The following is a 15,963-nucleotide window of genomic DNA, read 5'->3' on the forward strand; positions in this document are numbered from 1 at the left end:
TTGTTTCCTGTCATTTGTAAATAATGACAATTTTATTTCTTCTTTTCCAATTTATCTGCCTTTTGTTTTTTTCCTTATTTTAATGGCTGTGACCTCCAATACAATGTTGAATTGCTGTGGTAGAAGTACATCTTCACCTTGTTCCCAATTTCAGAGGAGCAGTATTAAGTTGTATACAGTTAAGTATGATAGTCAAAAGTTGTATAGCTGCCCTTTATGATGTTTTCTTTTATTCCTCACTTGCTGAGGCTTAAAAAAAAGTAAGTAAGTGAATGATTTAGCTTATAGGTCTTTATCTCCTTTATTCTGTTAATAAAACTCATTGATTTTTACTAAGATTTTTTATGTCTGTTCATGAGGGATATTGTTTTTTTTAATTTTAATTTTTTTTTTTGTAGAGACAGAGTCTCACTTTATGGCCCTCTGTAGAGTGCTGTGGCCTCACACAGCTCACAGCAACCTCCAACTCTTGTGCTTAAGCGATTCTCTTGCCTCAGCCTCCCGAGCAGCTGGGACTACAGGCACCCGCCACAACACCTGGCTATTTTTTGGTTGCAGTTTGGCCGGGGCTGGGTTTGAACCCGCCACCCTTGGTATATGGGGCCGGCACCCCACCAACTGAGCCACAGGCGCTGCCCAAGGGATATTGGTTTATAATTTTCTTTTTAAAATAGCCGAGCGTTGTGGCGGGCGCCTGTAGTCCCAGCTACTCGAGGCTGAGGCAAGAGAATCGCTTGAGCCCAGGAGTTGGAGGTTGCTGTGAGCTGTGTGATGCCACGGCACTCTACCGAGGGCCATAAAGTGAGACTCTGTCTCTACAAAAAAAAAAAAAAAAAAAATTTCTTTTTAAAGACGTTTTTAGGTTTTGATATCAGGATTACGCTGGTGTTATAAGATGAGTTGAGACAGAAGTCTTTCCCTTCTCCATTTTCTAAGAGCATTTGTGTATGGCCCTGGTACGTTTCTACCATAAAATGTCACAGAATTCACCAGTGAAACCACTTGGACTTGGAGTTTTCTTTGTGGAAAGTTTTTTAACTTACCATTTAAATTTATATGGGTAGTTTTTTTTTATAGCAGTTTCAATCGCTTTAATTGTTACAGAGGTATTGAGATTTCTTATTTCATAATGTGTCATCTTTGGTAATTTATGTCTTTCAAGAAATGTTTTCTATTTATTCAACAGGTTGTAATCTGTTAGTATCTTTTAATCCTCAAATAGTTTCATATTGGGCTCATGAAAGCCTTTTAGGTTGGCTTCTGTGCGCCCGTGGTCATATCTCTATCCTCTGGTGAGTCTTGGAATCAGCCAAATTTAAGGGATCTGTGGATCCCGTTAGAGCAGAATAGTATTTAGAAGCCAAGATTCAAACGCCAACTTTTCTTTTACATATACAGTAGAACCTTCTGTATTTTGATCACCTTCTTACGTTGACCTAATTTTCATAGATTGGACCAGATATATGCACCAGTTATACTTTTATCAGTACAGTAGGCCTAATTCCTTACATTAATCATTAATCAGTATGTTACAGTCCCTTGGGTGGTCATCTTACAGAGGTTCTACTGTATCTATCTATTCCCCCCGCCCTTTTTTTTAAACCATGAATTCGCAGTGATACCTCCAATACTAGTTCAACACTACAGGGTTGGTCCTAGATTTCTCCCTTCCTATTTGTATTCGTAATTTTGTAACATAAGAAAACTGAGTTGAGATTTTTTTCCTTTCGACTCTTCAAAAATGTTATTCTCAGCTGGGCGTTGTGGCGGGCTCCTGTAGTCCCAGCTACTTGGGAGGCTGAGGCAAGAGAATCGCTTAAGCCCAGGAGTTGGAGGTTGCTGTGAGCTGTGTGAGGCCACGCGGCACTCTACCGAGGGCCATAAAGTGAGACTCTGTCTCTACAAAAAAAAAAAAAAAATGTTATTCTCTTGTCTGCTAATCTTAATTGCTTATGGTAAATAGCCTGTTATTATTTATCTATATCGTTGCTCCCAGGTATATAACATGGCTTTTTTTCTTCGGCTGCTTTCAAGGTTTTTCATTGTCACTGTTTTTCAACAGTCTTGTTTGTAATCGGGTTAGGTGTTGTTTTCTTTGTATTTAATCTACCTAGGATTTGCTGATCCTAGCTCAGAAAGCCAATGATTTTCACTGAATTTGGGAAATAGAGTAGAACCTCTCCAAAGTGACCACCCAAAGGACTGTAACAAACCAGTCAGTTTATTAATATAAGTGGTCAACATAAGGATCCAGGCGTTAGTTTATGTGACATATGTATGGTCTATGAAAATGAGGTCAATTTAAGGAGGTGGTCAGTGTACAGAGGTAGTTAAGCTGTATTTGGTCACTATTTTTATAACTTTTTTTGTGCTCCATTGTCTTTTCTTCTCCTCAGATTCCAACTGCATATATGCTAGATAACTTATAATTCTACTACAGGTGACTGAGAGGTTTTTTTTTTCTCTTTTTCTTTTATTCTCTCTTTTTTTAGTTTATATAATTTCAGTTATTTGTCTTCAGATTCATTGACCTTTTCTTTTTCCACCTTCAATTTACTTTAAAGCCCATCCAGCAAATTTTTAATTTTAGATAATGTGTTTTTCAATTATAGAATTTCTATTTGGCTCATTTTATGTTTTAATTTCTGGTGAAACTTTTCATGTGTTTATTTGTTGTGATCATATTTTTTAAAGTCAGTGGACACATAATAGCTTCTTTAGAGCATGTAATATACGCTAATTCCTATAACGAAGTCTTCCCAGGGACAGTTTTTAATTCCTTTTCTCTTAACCATGGATCCCATTTATCCACTTTGTTCATGTCTACTAATTTTGTATTGTATAATGTACATTATAAATGGTACATTGCAGAAACTCTGAATTCTTTTATCTTTTTCTGATTAACTTATTGAGTTAGCACTGTTTCCCTGTGTAGTATTGTTTTCACATTTGCTGAGGTTAGGTGTGTTTTGATTTTGCCCTTAGTCCTAAGGCCAGATCCCTTATTCCATTGACATATTCTTTTTTTTTTTTTTGGAGGCAGAGTCTCACTATGTTGCCCTCAGTAGAATGCTATGGCATCCCAGCTCACAGCAACCTCAAACTCTTGAGCTTAAGTGATTCTCTTGCCTCAGCCTCCCAAGTAGCTAGGACTACAGGCACCTGCCACAACACCTGGCTATTTTTTTTTTTTCTTTTTTGCACTTGTTATTTTTGTTTAGCTGGCCTGGGCTTGATTCGAATCCTCCAGCCTGGGTGTATGTGGCTGGCACCCTACCCACTGAGCTATGGGTGCCGCCTCCTTTGACATATTCTTTAATCACACCTCAAATTCTTTTTGAATTTTCATTGGAAAGCCTGGGATGCTTATTAAGCCTCTCTAAATTGGTAGGAATGAAATTCTAAATTGATGCCCTCATGAGCAGCAGCTGGAATCTCTACTCAGGTCTTTCAACTGTCTAGCTGTTGCTTTCTGTTGGAATCCATGTAGTCTTCCCTTCATGTATAGTTTGTGGGTGTTAACCATGGATTTGAGAAAAATTTATATGCATTTTTTTAGGCTTCCTCTTTCCCCTGTGGTTCTAGTTTATGGGATTTCTCTTCTCAATTGCCAGCCGTTATTATAGTTTTCAACTATGTTTCCTAATATCTCAAGCCAATAGACTATGGTTTTATTTTTTTATTTATTATTATTATTATTATTTTTTAGAGACAGAGTCTCACCTTATCACCTTCTGTAGAGTGCTATGGCATCACAGCTCGCAGCAACCTCCCCAACTCCTGGGCTTAGGCGATTCTCTTGCCTCAGCCTCCCTAGTAGCTGGGACTACAGGCACCCGCCACAATGCCCAGCTACTATTTTTGTTGCAGTTTGACTGGGGCCGGGTTTGAACCCACCATCCTTTGTATATGGGGCCTGTGCCCTACCCACTCAACCACAGGCACCACCCTAGACTATAGTTTTCTAACTGAATTCAATTTTGGTCATCCTGCACCAAGTGAACTGGCAAGTGCCTTCTGGGGAAAAGCACATAAACACACATCATACCCATTGTGGATTTCTTCATTCAAGATGAGTCAGCACGAACTCCACCCCATTTATGCCTGTTTTAGTCATTCTTTACATAAGATTACTTATGCTGAGTATTAATAATTCATTTTTGCCTTTACATAGTTTTTAAATGTTTTTCCATAGTTTATAATTGTTATTTGCGGGAAGATTAATCTGTTACAAACATTTCTGCCATAATGGAACCAGGATTCTTTGATTAAAGTTTTATTTTATTCAGTAAATACCGATTACTTCATAAATGTCTTTTTCCAACATAGTAAATTTCATTTTAAAACAAGTTTTGTTATTGTGCATGAATAGTGAGTGTTTGTGGGATTAATCATTACAGAAGAGCCTAGAATTTATGAGTACCAATAGTTTATACACTGATTTCAAATTATCCAATTTATTTATTTTTAATGTGTTTTGAGGGCCACGTGCCATGGCTAAGTCCCATAATCCTGGCTACTATGTAAGCTGAAGTGTGATCACTGGAGCCCAGAAGTTCAAGGCTCCAGTGAGCTATGATTGTGTCCACTGCATTTCAGCCTGGGTATGAAACCCCGTCACTCTTTTTTAAATTTATTTGTGTGTTTGAGAAATAGTACAGAATTTGAAAACTGTATATGGCAGTATTTCAATATTTTTAAAAACGGTTTCTAAAAAATTCTCTTTGCAGACTTACAACAGCTGTGCCAGACTCTGCTTAAACCAAGAAACAGTATGTCTAGCAAGCACTGCTATGAAGACTGAAAATTGTGTGGCCAAAGTAAGTAATATTACTCATCAATATACATCACATAGTAATAGCTATCGCTGTAATAGGCATGCTTACTCAGTGTTGCTATTAAAGAGTGTTAGAGGATTATAGATTTAAGAAATAATATAACCTGGGTGTGGTGACTTGCACTTGTAATCCCAGCACTTTAGGAAGCTAAGGTAGAAGGATAACTTGAGCACAGGTCAGGAGTTATTTGATAAGGCCTTATTCTCTGATTTATACCTTAAGCCTTCTCACTGTAGTCTTCATTCACATGATGAAAAGAACTAGCTAACTTTCTTTTTTTTTTTGTAGAGACAGAGTCTCACTGTACCACCCTCGGGTAGAGTGCCATGGCGTCACACGGCTCACAACAACCTCTAACTCTTGGGCTTACGCGATTCTGTTGCCTCAGCCTCCCGAGCAGCTGGGACTACAGGTGCCCGCCACAATGCCCGGCTATTTTTTGTTGCGGTTTGGCCGGGGCTGGGTTTGAACCCGCCACCCTCGGCATATGGGGCCGGCGCCCTACTCACTGAGCCACAGGCGCCGCCCCTAGCTAACTTTCTTGAGGTCTCTTTTTTAAGTCCACTAACTCCATTCATGAGGGCTCTTAAAACATGCAGTAGTCTCTGGCTCTACTTTATCAACTGAAAATATATCATATAAAATGTAACTATTGATGGCTCTGCACCTGTGGCTCAAACGGCTAATGTGCTAGCCACATACACCTGAGTTGGTGGTTCGACTCCAGCCTGGACTCGCCAAACAACAATGATGGCTGCAACCAAAAAATAGCCAGGCATTGTGGCGGGCACCTGTAGTCCCAGGTACTTGGGAGGCAGAGGCAGGAGAATCACTTGAGCCCAGGAGTTGGAGGTTGCTGTGAGCCCTGATGTCACGGCACTCTGCCCAGGGCAATAGCTTGAGGCTCTGTCTCAGGATAAAAAATAAATGTAACCATTGAAGTGATCCATGTTAAGAAATGTCAGAATTTATTTGAAATTATCATTTAAAAAGGTAGAGTTAATCAGTTAAGTGTCTCTTACATATAGATGTCTTAATAATTTGCCATAATGTGGGTATGATAAACTACTTTTTTTTTTTCAGTCATTTTCTCACAACTAGCAAGTGCTAATTAACCCTATTTCATATCCAGCATTTGTGTATGGAAACAGAGGTATTATTTGGGCGATACAGTGAGACTCAAAAAAAAAAAAAAATGAAATAAAAATACTTTTTCTCTTTTTTGGCCATGCTGCTCTCAGTTTTATCATTAGTGGGTTTCTTCTGGCTAAACAAGGTAAAATCTTAGCATAAACACCAATCCAAGGACAGGGTGACGATTTTAATGAGTTTCATTGAGAACTGGCCAAGTGAGCATCTGTTCCTTTTGTTTTCTCCATATTTTGTAATCTAGGATCTCTAAGCTACATAGTTTGGTTGGTGTGTGTCTGTGGTGTGGGGTTTGTTTGGGTTTTTTCTCCTCCCACCTTCTACTATAATAGTGCACAGTTAGAAATCTTCTGGCATCTGGCATAATGATATAATTTCTTCCACGTTATTGTGTAAGGAAATAAGTTTGCTCATTGCTGCTGATCAGTCTGTTTCACTCACTCCCAGATTGTGACCCTCTCATCCCATTCTTACTTATTTTAACCTTATTTTGACGCCTATACCATTTCATTGTCCTCTTAAATACTCTTAGAATGATTTCTATAATTTCCTATTGGAACCTAACTAACTTCCTGATTCCTTTTATTGACCTAGCTCCTGTGTTCTGGTTCATTACTTTTGAGTTCAGCCAAATAATCAGTTGATCCATAGGAGATAAAAACATGTAGCTGGGGCGGCGCCTGTGGCTCAGTGAGTAGGGCGCCGGCCCCATATGCCGAGGGTGGCGGGTTCAAACGCAGCCCCGGCCAAACTGCAACAACAACAACAAAAATAGCCGGCGTTGTTGCGGGCGCCTGTAGTCCCAGCTGCACGGGAGGCTGAGGCAAGAGAATCGTGTAAGCCCAAGAGTTAGAGGTTGCTGTGAGCCGTGTGACGCCACGGCACTCTACCCGAGGGCGGTACAGTGAGACTCTTGTCTCTACAAAAAAAAACAAACAAACATGTAGCTGAAAAAAATTTCTTTTCTTTCTTTCCTTTTTTTTTTTTGAAAAGAATTTCTTTATTGCAGCACCCTCCAGTGAGTCTCATGGCATGAAACGAGTGAAAGAGTTTTCTCTTTTTTATTTACATGTTATACATGTATGTGTCTCATGATTCCGTAATGTTTTATTAAGCCTCATTTATTGCTTGACCTTTGAATAGAATGACTTGCTATTGTTTTAGTAGGTCTGCAAACTTGTCCCTATTTCTTGTTCTTCACCTTTAGCCCTTAACTGAGTAATTCCATTTACTACATTGATAAGCTTGTATTTTTTGAACACTTGGTACAAGTATCTGTTATTGATTCAAATTGTCCTCCAAAGTAGTCTGAATGTGCAACCATCTCCATGTGAGAACAGCTGTAATATAGTGATATCAACCATTTTTGTCCTTGAGTTCAGAGCAACTGAATTCTGATAAGCGTGACCTTGGTTATAAGAGATACTAATTATAATCCAAAGTCTTATTGAATATTGTTCATGTTCATTTCAGAGAAAACATTGATACCATTTATTTCCCTAAAACCAGCTATGTTGTTATGTTCAGACCCCTATAATACCTTGTATGCGACTCTTCTTTGCCAGAAATATCTTAATTGTATAGTAACTCTGTAAAAAGGGTACTCATTAGTTCTTTTTTGGAATAAAAGAAAACAAACTAACAAACTACAGCTCTCCTAGGTTGCATACCATATAGGTCTTTTGAATATTTAACTTGAAGAACGAGGCCTAAGAAAAGATTTAAAAATAAAAGTGGGGGGTGGCACCTGTGGCTCAAAGGAGTGGGGCGCCAGCCCCATATGCCAGAGGTGGTGGGTTCAAGCCCAGCCCCGGCCAAAAACTGCAAAAAGAAAAAATAAATAAATAAATAAAATAAAAGTGGGGAAGGGATCATTTTATCAATATGACTTAACCCAAGTAATATTTGGAAACATCAAAATAAATGTCCTTTATTTTTTTCAAAATCCTTTCTTCAGGTCATAGCCCTGTTCCTTGTGTTTGGAACATTATGAGTTCAGTATTTATTATAGCTTTCAATGGACAGTCATTATTAACTGTCAACTTAGTCTTTAAAATCCATAATCACATTGTATCTAATTGCCAACCTTCATGATGGTTTTTAATTGGTACAGAATTAAAAACCTAACTGGAATACTGTAGACTATTAATCTTTTGTTATATTTTTATTGACTTTATGAAAATATTACTGACAATTTTGGTTATAGACTTTTCTCTATTTTACCATTACCTACATCCAAAATATACAAACACAGAGTTAAATTGAGTTCAAATATGTCTATCTAGATTTCTGGCCCAGATGGGAGAAGTTTTGTTTTTTTATGTTGGTAAAATAAGCCCTTTCAATAGTCCTTTATAGATGTTCTCTAGTTTAGTTGTTGTACTTTGTTGTTATTGTTTTTTTACTTGAGACTAATAATCTGTTTGAAACTGAGACAGAAAAATGTGATGTTTCTTTCCACTCCAGATTTTGATAGAAGACTTGTTTTATTTATTTCCAAAATTATATCCTCAGGAAACAAGCTGTTTAAATTCAGATTATGCTGAAGCAAAATGGTCCTGGTATGAGAAGCAACGTGCTGTTTTATGAGCACAGAGTCCCTTTTCTCATAACTGATTGATAGTAAATATTTTCCTGAAGAATTATTGCTAACCATGAACAGTGCAACTGTTTCACTTTTTTTCTGTGCTACTTGCTGTACCAGCCATTGTCGGTAATTAAGATCTACAATTCACAATGCAGACGTTTGCACTTCCTCTGGGTCTGCGCTATTTATAAGGCATTTCAGCTGTTCAGAGTTTCTTTTGAGTTTTAAACTACATGTTAACAGGCTTCTTTAATATACTGTTCCACAAGTAGCATGTCAGATGGTCCATTCATCCCACAAGCGCCTTCGTCAGGTCTAAATATTAGCTGTGTAGAGAAAATAATATCATTTTAACATATCATTGAGGCCAATGTATTTGGAAAAATTCTAGAATATTTTGTTTTGCACTTTAAGCTTATTTGTTTTTCAAAAAGGAAGAAATGAAGTTCAGAAGTAATATATTTTTAAAAAATCTTTGAATATTCATGTGACTTTAATGTGTTAATCAGATATTGAACTCACAGAGGTTCTGAGAAATACACAGTAAAGTGAATTTTCCAAGGTTACTTTGGAATATAACAAAACTTATAACAAAGCCATTTCAAGGCAGTTTTATTCGACAAAACCTAAAACTTTCTATAGTTCTTTTGAACTACAGTGTTTCTGTAAACTTCCCTTCTTTAGTGAACTCTTTATGAAACTTTTTTAAAGATAGCAGCCTGGTTCATAAATAAATAAATAAAAGCAGGACCTCCTCCTACCGCCAAGAGTTTGTGTATTTGACAAATTAAGGAAGTAAGAATACGTTCTTTCTAGATGTACATGCTATTTAAGAATACAGACATGGGCAACAAAAATGTATCCGCAGATTGACTCCACCTTTATTGTGTAATGAGCTTTAAGAACCCTGAGCACATACCATTATTGAGGAAATTGTAAACAAGAATCTTGGTCTATATTAAAATTAGTAAAATTCAAACCTTTTCAACCAAGAAGAATGGTAATTTCCTAGCCCATGATCTTCGTGAATCTATGCCTTAATATAAGAGTAACTGCTTGTGCAGTGTCCTTGCTACTAGCATTGATTGTTTAACATACAGGAGGAAAAAAACAAGAAACAGAAAGCTGTTAACAAAAAGTGTTTAAAACTTGCCCCAAGTGAGAATCAGACTGTTTTTGAGCCTGAAGTCCAGCCGCATTGATTATACGCATCCGTTCGCCACCATCTTCCAGCAGAGCAGATCTTCAGAGAAAGACAGGACACAGGTTTCAGTGCTGATTTTTGATGGTCCCTGAATTTACACAGAGCTTATAACAAAGCCATTCCAAGGCAGTTTTATTTGACAAAACCTTAAACTTACTGTAGTTCTTTTGAACTACAGTGTTTCTGTAAACTTCCCTTCTTTGGTGAACTCTTTATGAACCTTTTTTTAAGATAGCAGTGCGGTTCAGCTGTTGGGAACCACTGATCTATCTAAGGTGCTTCAAGAAGCTAGAACTTAGTCACATTTCTTTCTGTCTAGCCAGGGAGCTAATAAGATCCAAGTTTGTCTTTGTAGATTGATCAAGATTAGCATGAGATGAGTCCAGTCTCTTCGTCAGTGAAAAAGGAAAGGTTCCGGGGGAAAGGATTGAAAGAAGAAAAGTTCTTCATCAAGAATTGACTGCAGTATTGCCTGCTGATGCATGTCAGATCACCCGCACAGAGAGATCACATGGCTTCTCCAAAAGTCAAACGATCAATTCGCCTCATTTTGGCTCTGTACTTAATGCACAAACAGTGCGATCTGCGGGGCTGTAATTGCATTGTTAGGGCCAAGGAACAGGCCTGTGCCTTTTCAGCAGACAGCTGGCAGGGAGAGAGGCATGTTGTTAGGAAAGAGAGAGGCAAGGCAAATAAAATTACTGCTAACGCTCAGAGATCGGCAGGAGTCCTACTTGCCTAATCTTACCGGTGGGAGCAAGCGGCTGTTGTAATCCAATTATAGCAGCATAAGCAATTTGTTAGACACTCCGCATAATGTAACAATTTCCCAATAAACTCTGACTTGTAATAACGTCGGCAAGAGTCCGCATAAATCTGCCCGAATGGTGGGGGCCGGAGCATTCGGCTGGGGGCTTGTAATTGGCGCCATCAGCACGTTTTGCGGAGTGCAGTATGGTGCAGTCTTTTAGTGCAGGAATTTTAAGGAGAAAAGCATGGCACACGTTTCTTAGAGGGAAAAAAGTGGCTATTAAAAGGGGAGCCGCAAGAAGGGCATCCTCTTGTCTTCACATTACCTAGGAATCTTAGTGAATCTTAGTGTAGAAAGAAAACAGGAGGAAGCCATGTTTCCTTCTAATACTAAAGAGAGGAGGTAGAAGAAAGAGTGTATAGATTGGTTAAATTCTTTTATTTAAAAGGCACCAGTTTCTATTATTTATACCCTCTGCTTTAGCCCCTTAAATTGCCCCTTAAATTTACAGCATTTAGGTAAAAGTTTTATAAAATGTTCATAGCCACACACACCTAGAAATGCCAAATTTAAATTTGTTTTCTTCTAGAGTTTAGCTTTTTTTTTTTTTTTTTAAGAACATGAAAATACATCATTTTCTTTTTGCTCAGGACAGTTCTTTTAAAATACATTACCTCACTGAATATTAAACCTTTCTGCAGAGTTCACCTTGTGCTTTAAGAAGCCATTAGTTTCTGAAGGGTTTAAATCCTAGCTTTGTTGTTTAGCTGGCTTTAGCAGGCTGCTTATTTTCTAATCCTGTGATGTTTTGTGAATGTCTATCTGTGATACTAGGATCAGTAATAAATCTTATTGAAAACTTATATTTTATTAGGAATACAGTCCTATTTAAAATAATGCCTATATGATCATTATATAGGAATAATTTTGATTCTTAAGTAATAAAATTTATTTTAGAAAAAATTTTTTGTTATATGGAAAAAATTAGAACCACCCTCTTTACCAATTTGTCTTTGTAGTCACAGAATAGGCTTTATTTATGAAAAGTATAGAGATGAAGAGTACTTACAGATTTAATAGATTTTCATATTATTAAGTATATATTAAATGTTACCTTTCTTATGCCAACTCAACCCTTCATTGCTATGTAAGTTGTGACAAACTCAAGCTTCTGAAATAGGAACAGGATTCTTTAAAATATCCTGTTGCTGTGGCTATTATCACAATAAATATTTACTTTCCATATAAACATTTCCTCCTACCGAAGCAAATGCTGCCTTGTTTGACTGGAGCTATATCAATAAACTGCAGTGTGTCTAATAAAGCCACTCAGTGTCTGGGTTTAACTAATGGCTGATTTTCATGGCTTTGACAGTGAGCTGTGTGCGTTATTTTCTCCTGATATTGTAAAAATAATGAGAGCAAATTAGAACAATCAGTTTACACAGATAGCTCCTGATTGGAGGCGATAGGCAATATGGCAGCAGGTAATCCATCTTCAGGCTCCTGTCACATTAACTTCAGCAGTGTGAAAAGATCAGGTGGGGTAAGCAGGGATCCTGCCCAATCGGAACACTGAAATTAATGAGAAGAGCATTGTTCTGTGATCAACCTTTTAATTAGCAAGACTAGAAATGGAGGGAGTGATGAAGGCAGCACCACAGCTGCACAGTGCCAGGCACAACTTCTGAAAAGGGAAAAAAAGAAATCTGTGAGTTTTATATTACCTTTCTTTTGCTGTACACAAGCATTTTGTTTCTATTCTAGAGCTGGTTTATGCATTTAAAAAATAGTGTCTACATTCCACAAATATTGTTGATTTAGTAATAATCTGAATAATTAGAATTTAGTAATAATTCTTTCAGGGGTCATTTAGGATTCTGATCACCAGCACACTTTCTTTGGCATTGTACTCTGAATTTTAAGTTTTTATTTCCTAAAAATAACCAGAGGAATTAAATTTCAAAATGTTCTGCTTTGTCAACTGCCCCCCTCCCTACCTTATATCTCCAATTTAGAGTTTTTCTTGCAAGTGACACAAGTATTTTCTGGCTTAGAGCACTTCTGTCATGTTGAGTTATTCAAAAGAGGAACAAAATCCAGACAGCAAGCTATGGCATGTTTAAATTGTATTCCTTTCTTGATTCTGTTTATTAAGAAATTCAAGTTTTGTTTTTATATTTCCTATGCAATTGACTTCTCAGTGTTGGGGCTGTGTTATTTCAGTTTATATAATTGAGGATTGAATATCAGTCCATGTGGTGTTTATAAGAGGAAGAGAGAAAAATATATATGCAGTAATTAAGACTAAAGGCTGATTCATCCATTTAAAGCTCAGAAAATTATAACCTTGTTGATCACCCCAATAATATTGGTGGGAAGTAGTATAAGGGTATGGAAAATATTAATGATCTAAATTTTCTAAACTAAATCAGCTCCTATTTTCTAAACTTTTTGTTGTTGTTTTTGTTGGTTTTATAAGTTTATTTGACATATCTGACAATCAGAAAGTTGGTTTTATCCACTTTGGCTGTCTATAGATTTTTGAAAGTAGTAACAGGTACATAGGTAACCATAGAGCTTGTATAGTGAATATTCATCCTCATCATGTTTTCTGGACAGCTGCACCTGGATGCAGTATGTGGCATTTCTTTTTTTTTTGTAGAGACAGAGTCTCACTGTACCGTCCTCCGGTAGAGTGCCATGGCGTCACACGGCTCACAGCAACCTCTTCACTCTTGGGCTTATGCGATTCTCTTGCCTCAGCCTCCCGAGTAGCTGGGACTACAGGCGCCCGCCACAACGCCCGGCTATTTTTTGGTTGCAGTTTGGCCGGGGCTGGGTTTGAACCCGCCACCCTCGGCATATGGGGCTGGCGCCCTACTCACTGAGCCACAGGCGCCGCCCAGTATGTGGCATTTCTTTGGCCCAGACAGCTTTCTTAAGTCTGCTATCTGTGCACACATCTGGAGTACTCATCTCCTTAATGGCAAATTTCCGGATCTCTGTGAGTGCTCAAAGGGCACACTTCTTGAAGCCTACTCCATGGATGCGCTTGGGAATGTGGATGGTATATTCTCAGGTCACAACTTCATTGCTCTTATTCTTCTCACCACCCTTCTTTTCAGGAGCCATTCTGCTGGGTCCTAGTTGGAAAAGACATTTTTCTAGACTTTTATAGAAAGCTTTAATTTTGGGAAAGTATAGAGGTCATGGGATTTTTGCAGTATTTTTGTCTTTATTACATTAGGCTTAGTGGCTCACTATAAAAGTATGTAATGATGTAAGTCATATAAATGAATTTCGATATCTTCCAAAAATAGATAAAATAATGTTTTTCATGATATCCATAGTAAATTAACTTAAAGGTTTTTTTTTGTTTGTTTTTGTTTTTTTGAGACAGAGCCTCAAGCTGTCACCCTGGGTAGAGTGCTGTAGCAACTCACAGCAACCTCAAACTCCTGAGCTCAAGCAATTCTCCTGCCTCTGCCTCCCAAGTAGCTGGGGCTACAGGTGCCCACCACAACGCCCAGCTATTTTTTGGTTGTAGCCATCATTGTTGTTTGGCAGGCCTGGGCTAGATTCAAACCCGCCAGCTCAGGTGTATGTGGCTGGCGCCTTAGCCGCTTGAGCCACAGACTCTCAGCCAAAGTTTTTTTTTTTTTTTGAGACAGAGTCTTACTTTTGTCACCCTTAGTAGAGTACCATGATGTCATAGCTCACAGCAACTTCAAACTCTTGGACTCAACCGATTCTCTTGCCTCAGCTTCTGAGGTAGCTGAGACTACGGGCGCCCACCACAATGCCCAGCTATTTTTTTTTTTTTTTTTTTTTAAGAAATGAAGTCTCGCTCTGGCTCAGGCTGGTCTCAAACTCGTGAGCTAGGCAATCCATCTGCTTCAGCCTCCCAAAGTGCTAGCATTACAGGCATTAGCCACTGCACCTGGCCTAAGTTAAAGTATTAATATACAAAAGCTAGTTACCAGGTACCCATCTGAGTATAGAATTAGTAGGAAAGAGCCTAAAGTATAGTATGAAATATTTAGGATAAGTATAAGTTTTTGAAATAGTTAATAGGATTTAAAAAATAATATTTATATCTAATCTAGATTACACATATCATAACTCTCTAGCCTTGCAGCTTTAAGATACCCTGTCCCCCGCCAAAAATAATCTGGATTCTGGGGGCGGCTTCTGTGGCTCAGTGAGTAGGGTGGCTGGCCCCATATACCGAGGGTGGTGGATTCAGACCCAGCCCTAACCAAACTGCAACAAAAAAATAGCCAGGCGTTGTGACAGCCGCTTGTAGTCCCAGCTACTTGGGAGGCGATCACCTAAGCCCAGGAACTGGAGGTTGCTGTGAGGCCACGGCACAGAGTGCCATAAAGTGAGACTCTGTCTCTACCAAAAAAGAAAATCTGGATTCTGTTTGAGTAAAAATCTGTTATTTGTTATATTTTGACACATAATGAGCTTTTCCTAAAAACGTTCAATTTTAGTATTAGTATTTTAGAATCAGTCACATAATACCAACTAGTATCTAGGACTCCCTCCAGACAACTCTTTAATAGACTGGCTACTTGTGCATATTAATATTTTAAACCCCACTTCTTATAATGTTGCAGGATACTTTTTCTATATTCCTTAATGTAAATGATTTTATTTTTTATTATTATTATAATTTTTTTTTTTTTTTTTGCAGTTTTTGGCCCTGGCCAGGTTTGAACCCACCACTTCCAGTATATGGGGCCGGCGCCCTACTACTTGAGCCACAGGCACCACCCAAGATTTTTAAAGATTTTTTGGATTTTGGTGGATGTTCATTGGTGTAAAGAAATATTCTTCTCTTTCTAGTTTGATAGTTTCAGAAGCCTGGGCTCATAACCTACTCTATGAATAAATATGTTCTTAGTCATGTGGTGTAAAAAGATCACTTACAACGCTTGTGAAACATGAGCTCTCCTTTTGAACCTTTCACTACCTATGAGCTCAGGATCCATACATGTAAAATTTTATTCTTGTGTCGTGACTTCAGCTTCTAAGGCAAATGAACTATAAATTTAAATGACTCTTCCACTCTGTACCAAGTTTCTGTGCAAATAAAATTATGTTTTTCCCATTTTTCTAAAAAGGAAGTTCCATCTGACTTAGTATTTCTATCAATATTAGTTCCTGTTGTTAAAGTTTTCTTCCAGAAAGGGGTTTCTTAAGATTAGCCTGAATTTTGTTTTATTTATTTTGTGTGTGTGTGACAAAGTCTCACTGTGTTTGCTAGGCTGGTCTTGAACTCCTTGGCTCAAGTAATCCTCCTGCCTCGGTCTTCCATTAGCTGGGACAAGAGACGTGGGCTGCTGCTCCCAGATAGATGTCCCATTTTTTAAGGCATCTTTTTGTTTATACTAGTAATCTCAAAAATGTCCAGCTGGCTAAATAG

General features: G+C 38.0%; 1 protein-coding gene across 5 annotated transcripts in view; it reads left to right on the forward strand.

Moving 5' to 3' along the window:
- BTRC (beta-transducin repeat containing E3 ubiquitin protein ligase) overlaps positions 1–15,963 on the forward strand; it is a 204,126-nt gene that overhangs the window by 123,090 nt on the left and 65,073 nt on the right. For all 5 annotated transcript variants that reach the window (XM_053584718.1, XM_053584721.1, XM_053584720.1 and 2 more), the window contains one exon: positions 4,731–4,820. In XM_053584718.1, the coding sequence (XP_053440693.1) occupies positions 4,731–4,820 (90 nt within the window). The remainder of the gene's footprint in view (positions 1–4,730; positions 4,821–15,963) is intronic.

Source organism: Nycticebus coucang, chromosome 3 (assembly GCF_027406575.1).
Source record: "Nycticebus coucang isolate mNycCou1 chromosome 3, mNycCou1.pri, whole genome shotgun sequence".
Classification (NCBI taxonomy): domain Eukaryota; kingdom Metazoa; phylum Chordata; class Mammalia; order Primates; family Lorisidae; genus Nycticebus; species Nycticebus coucang.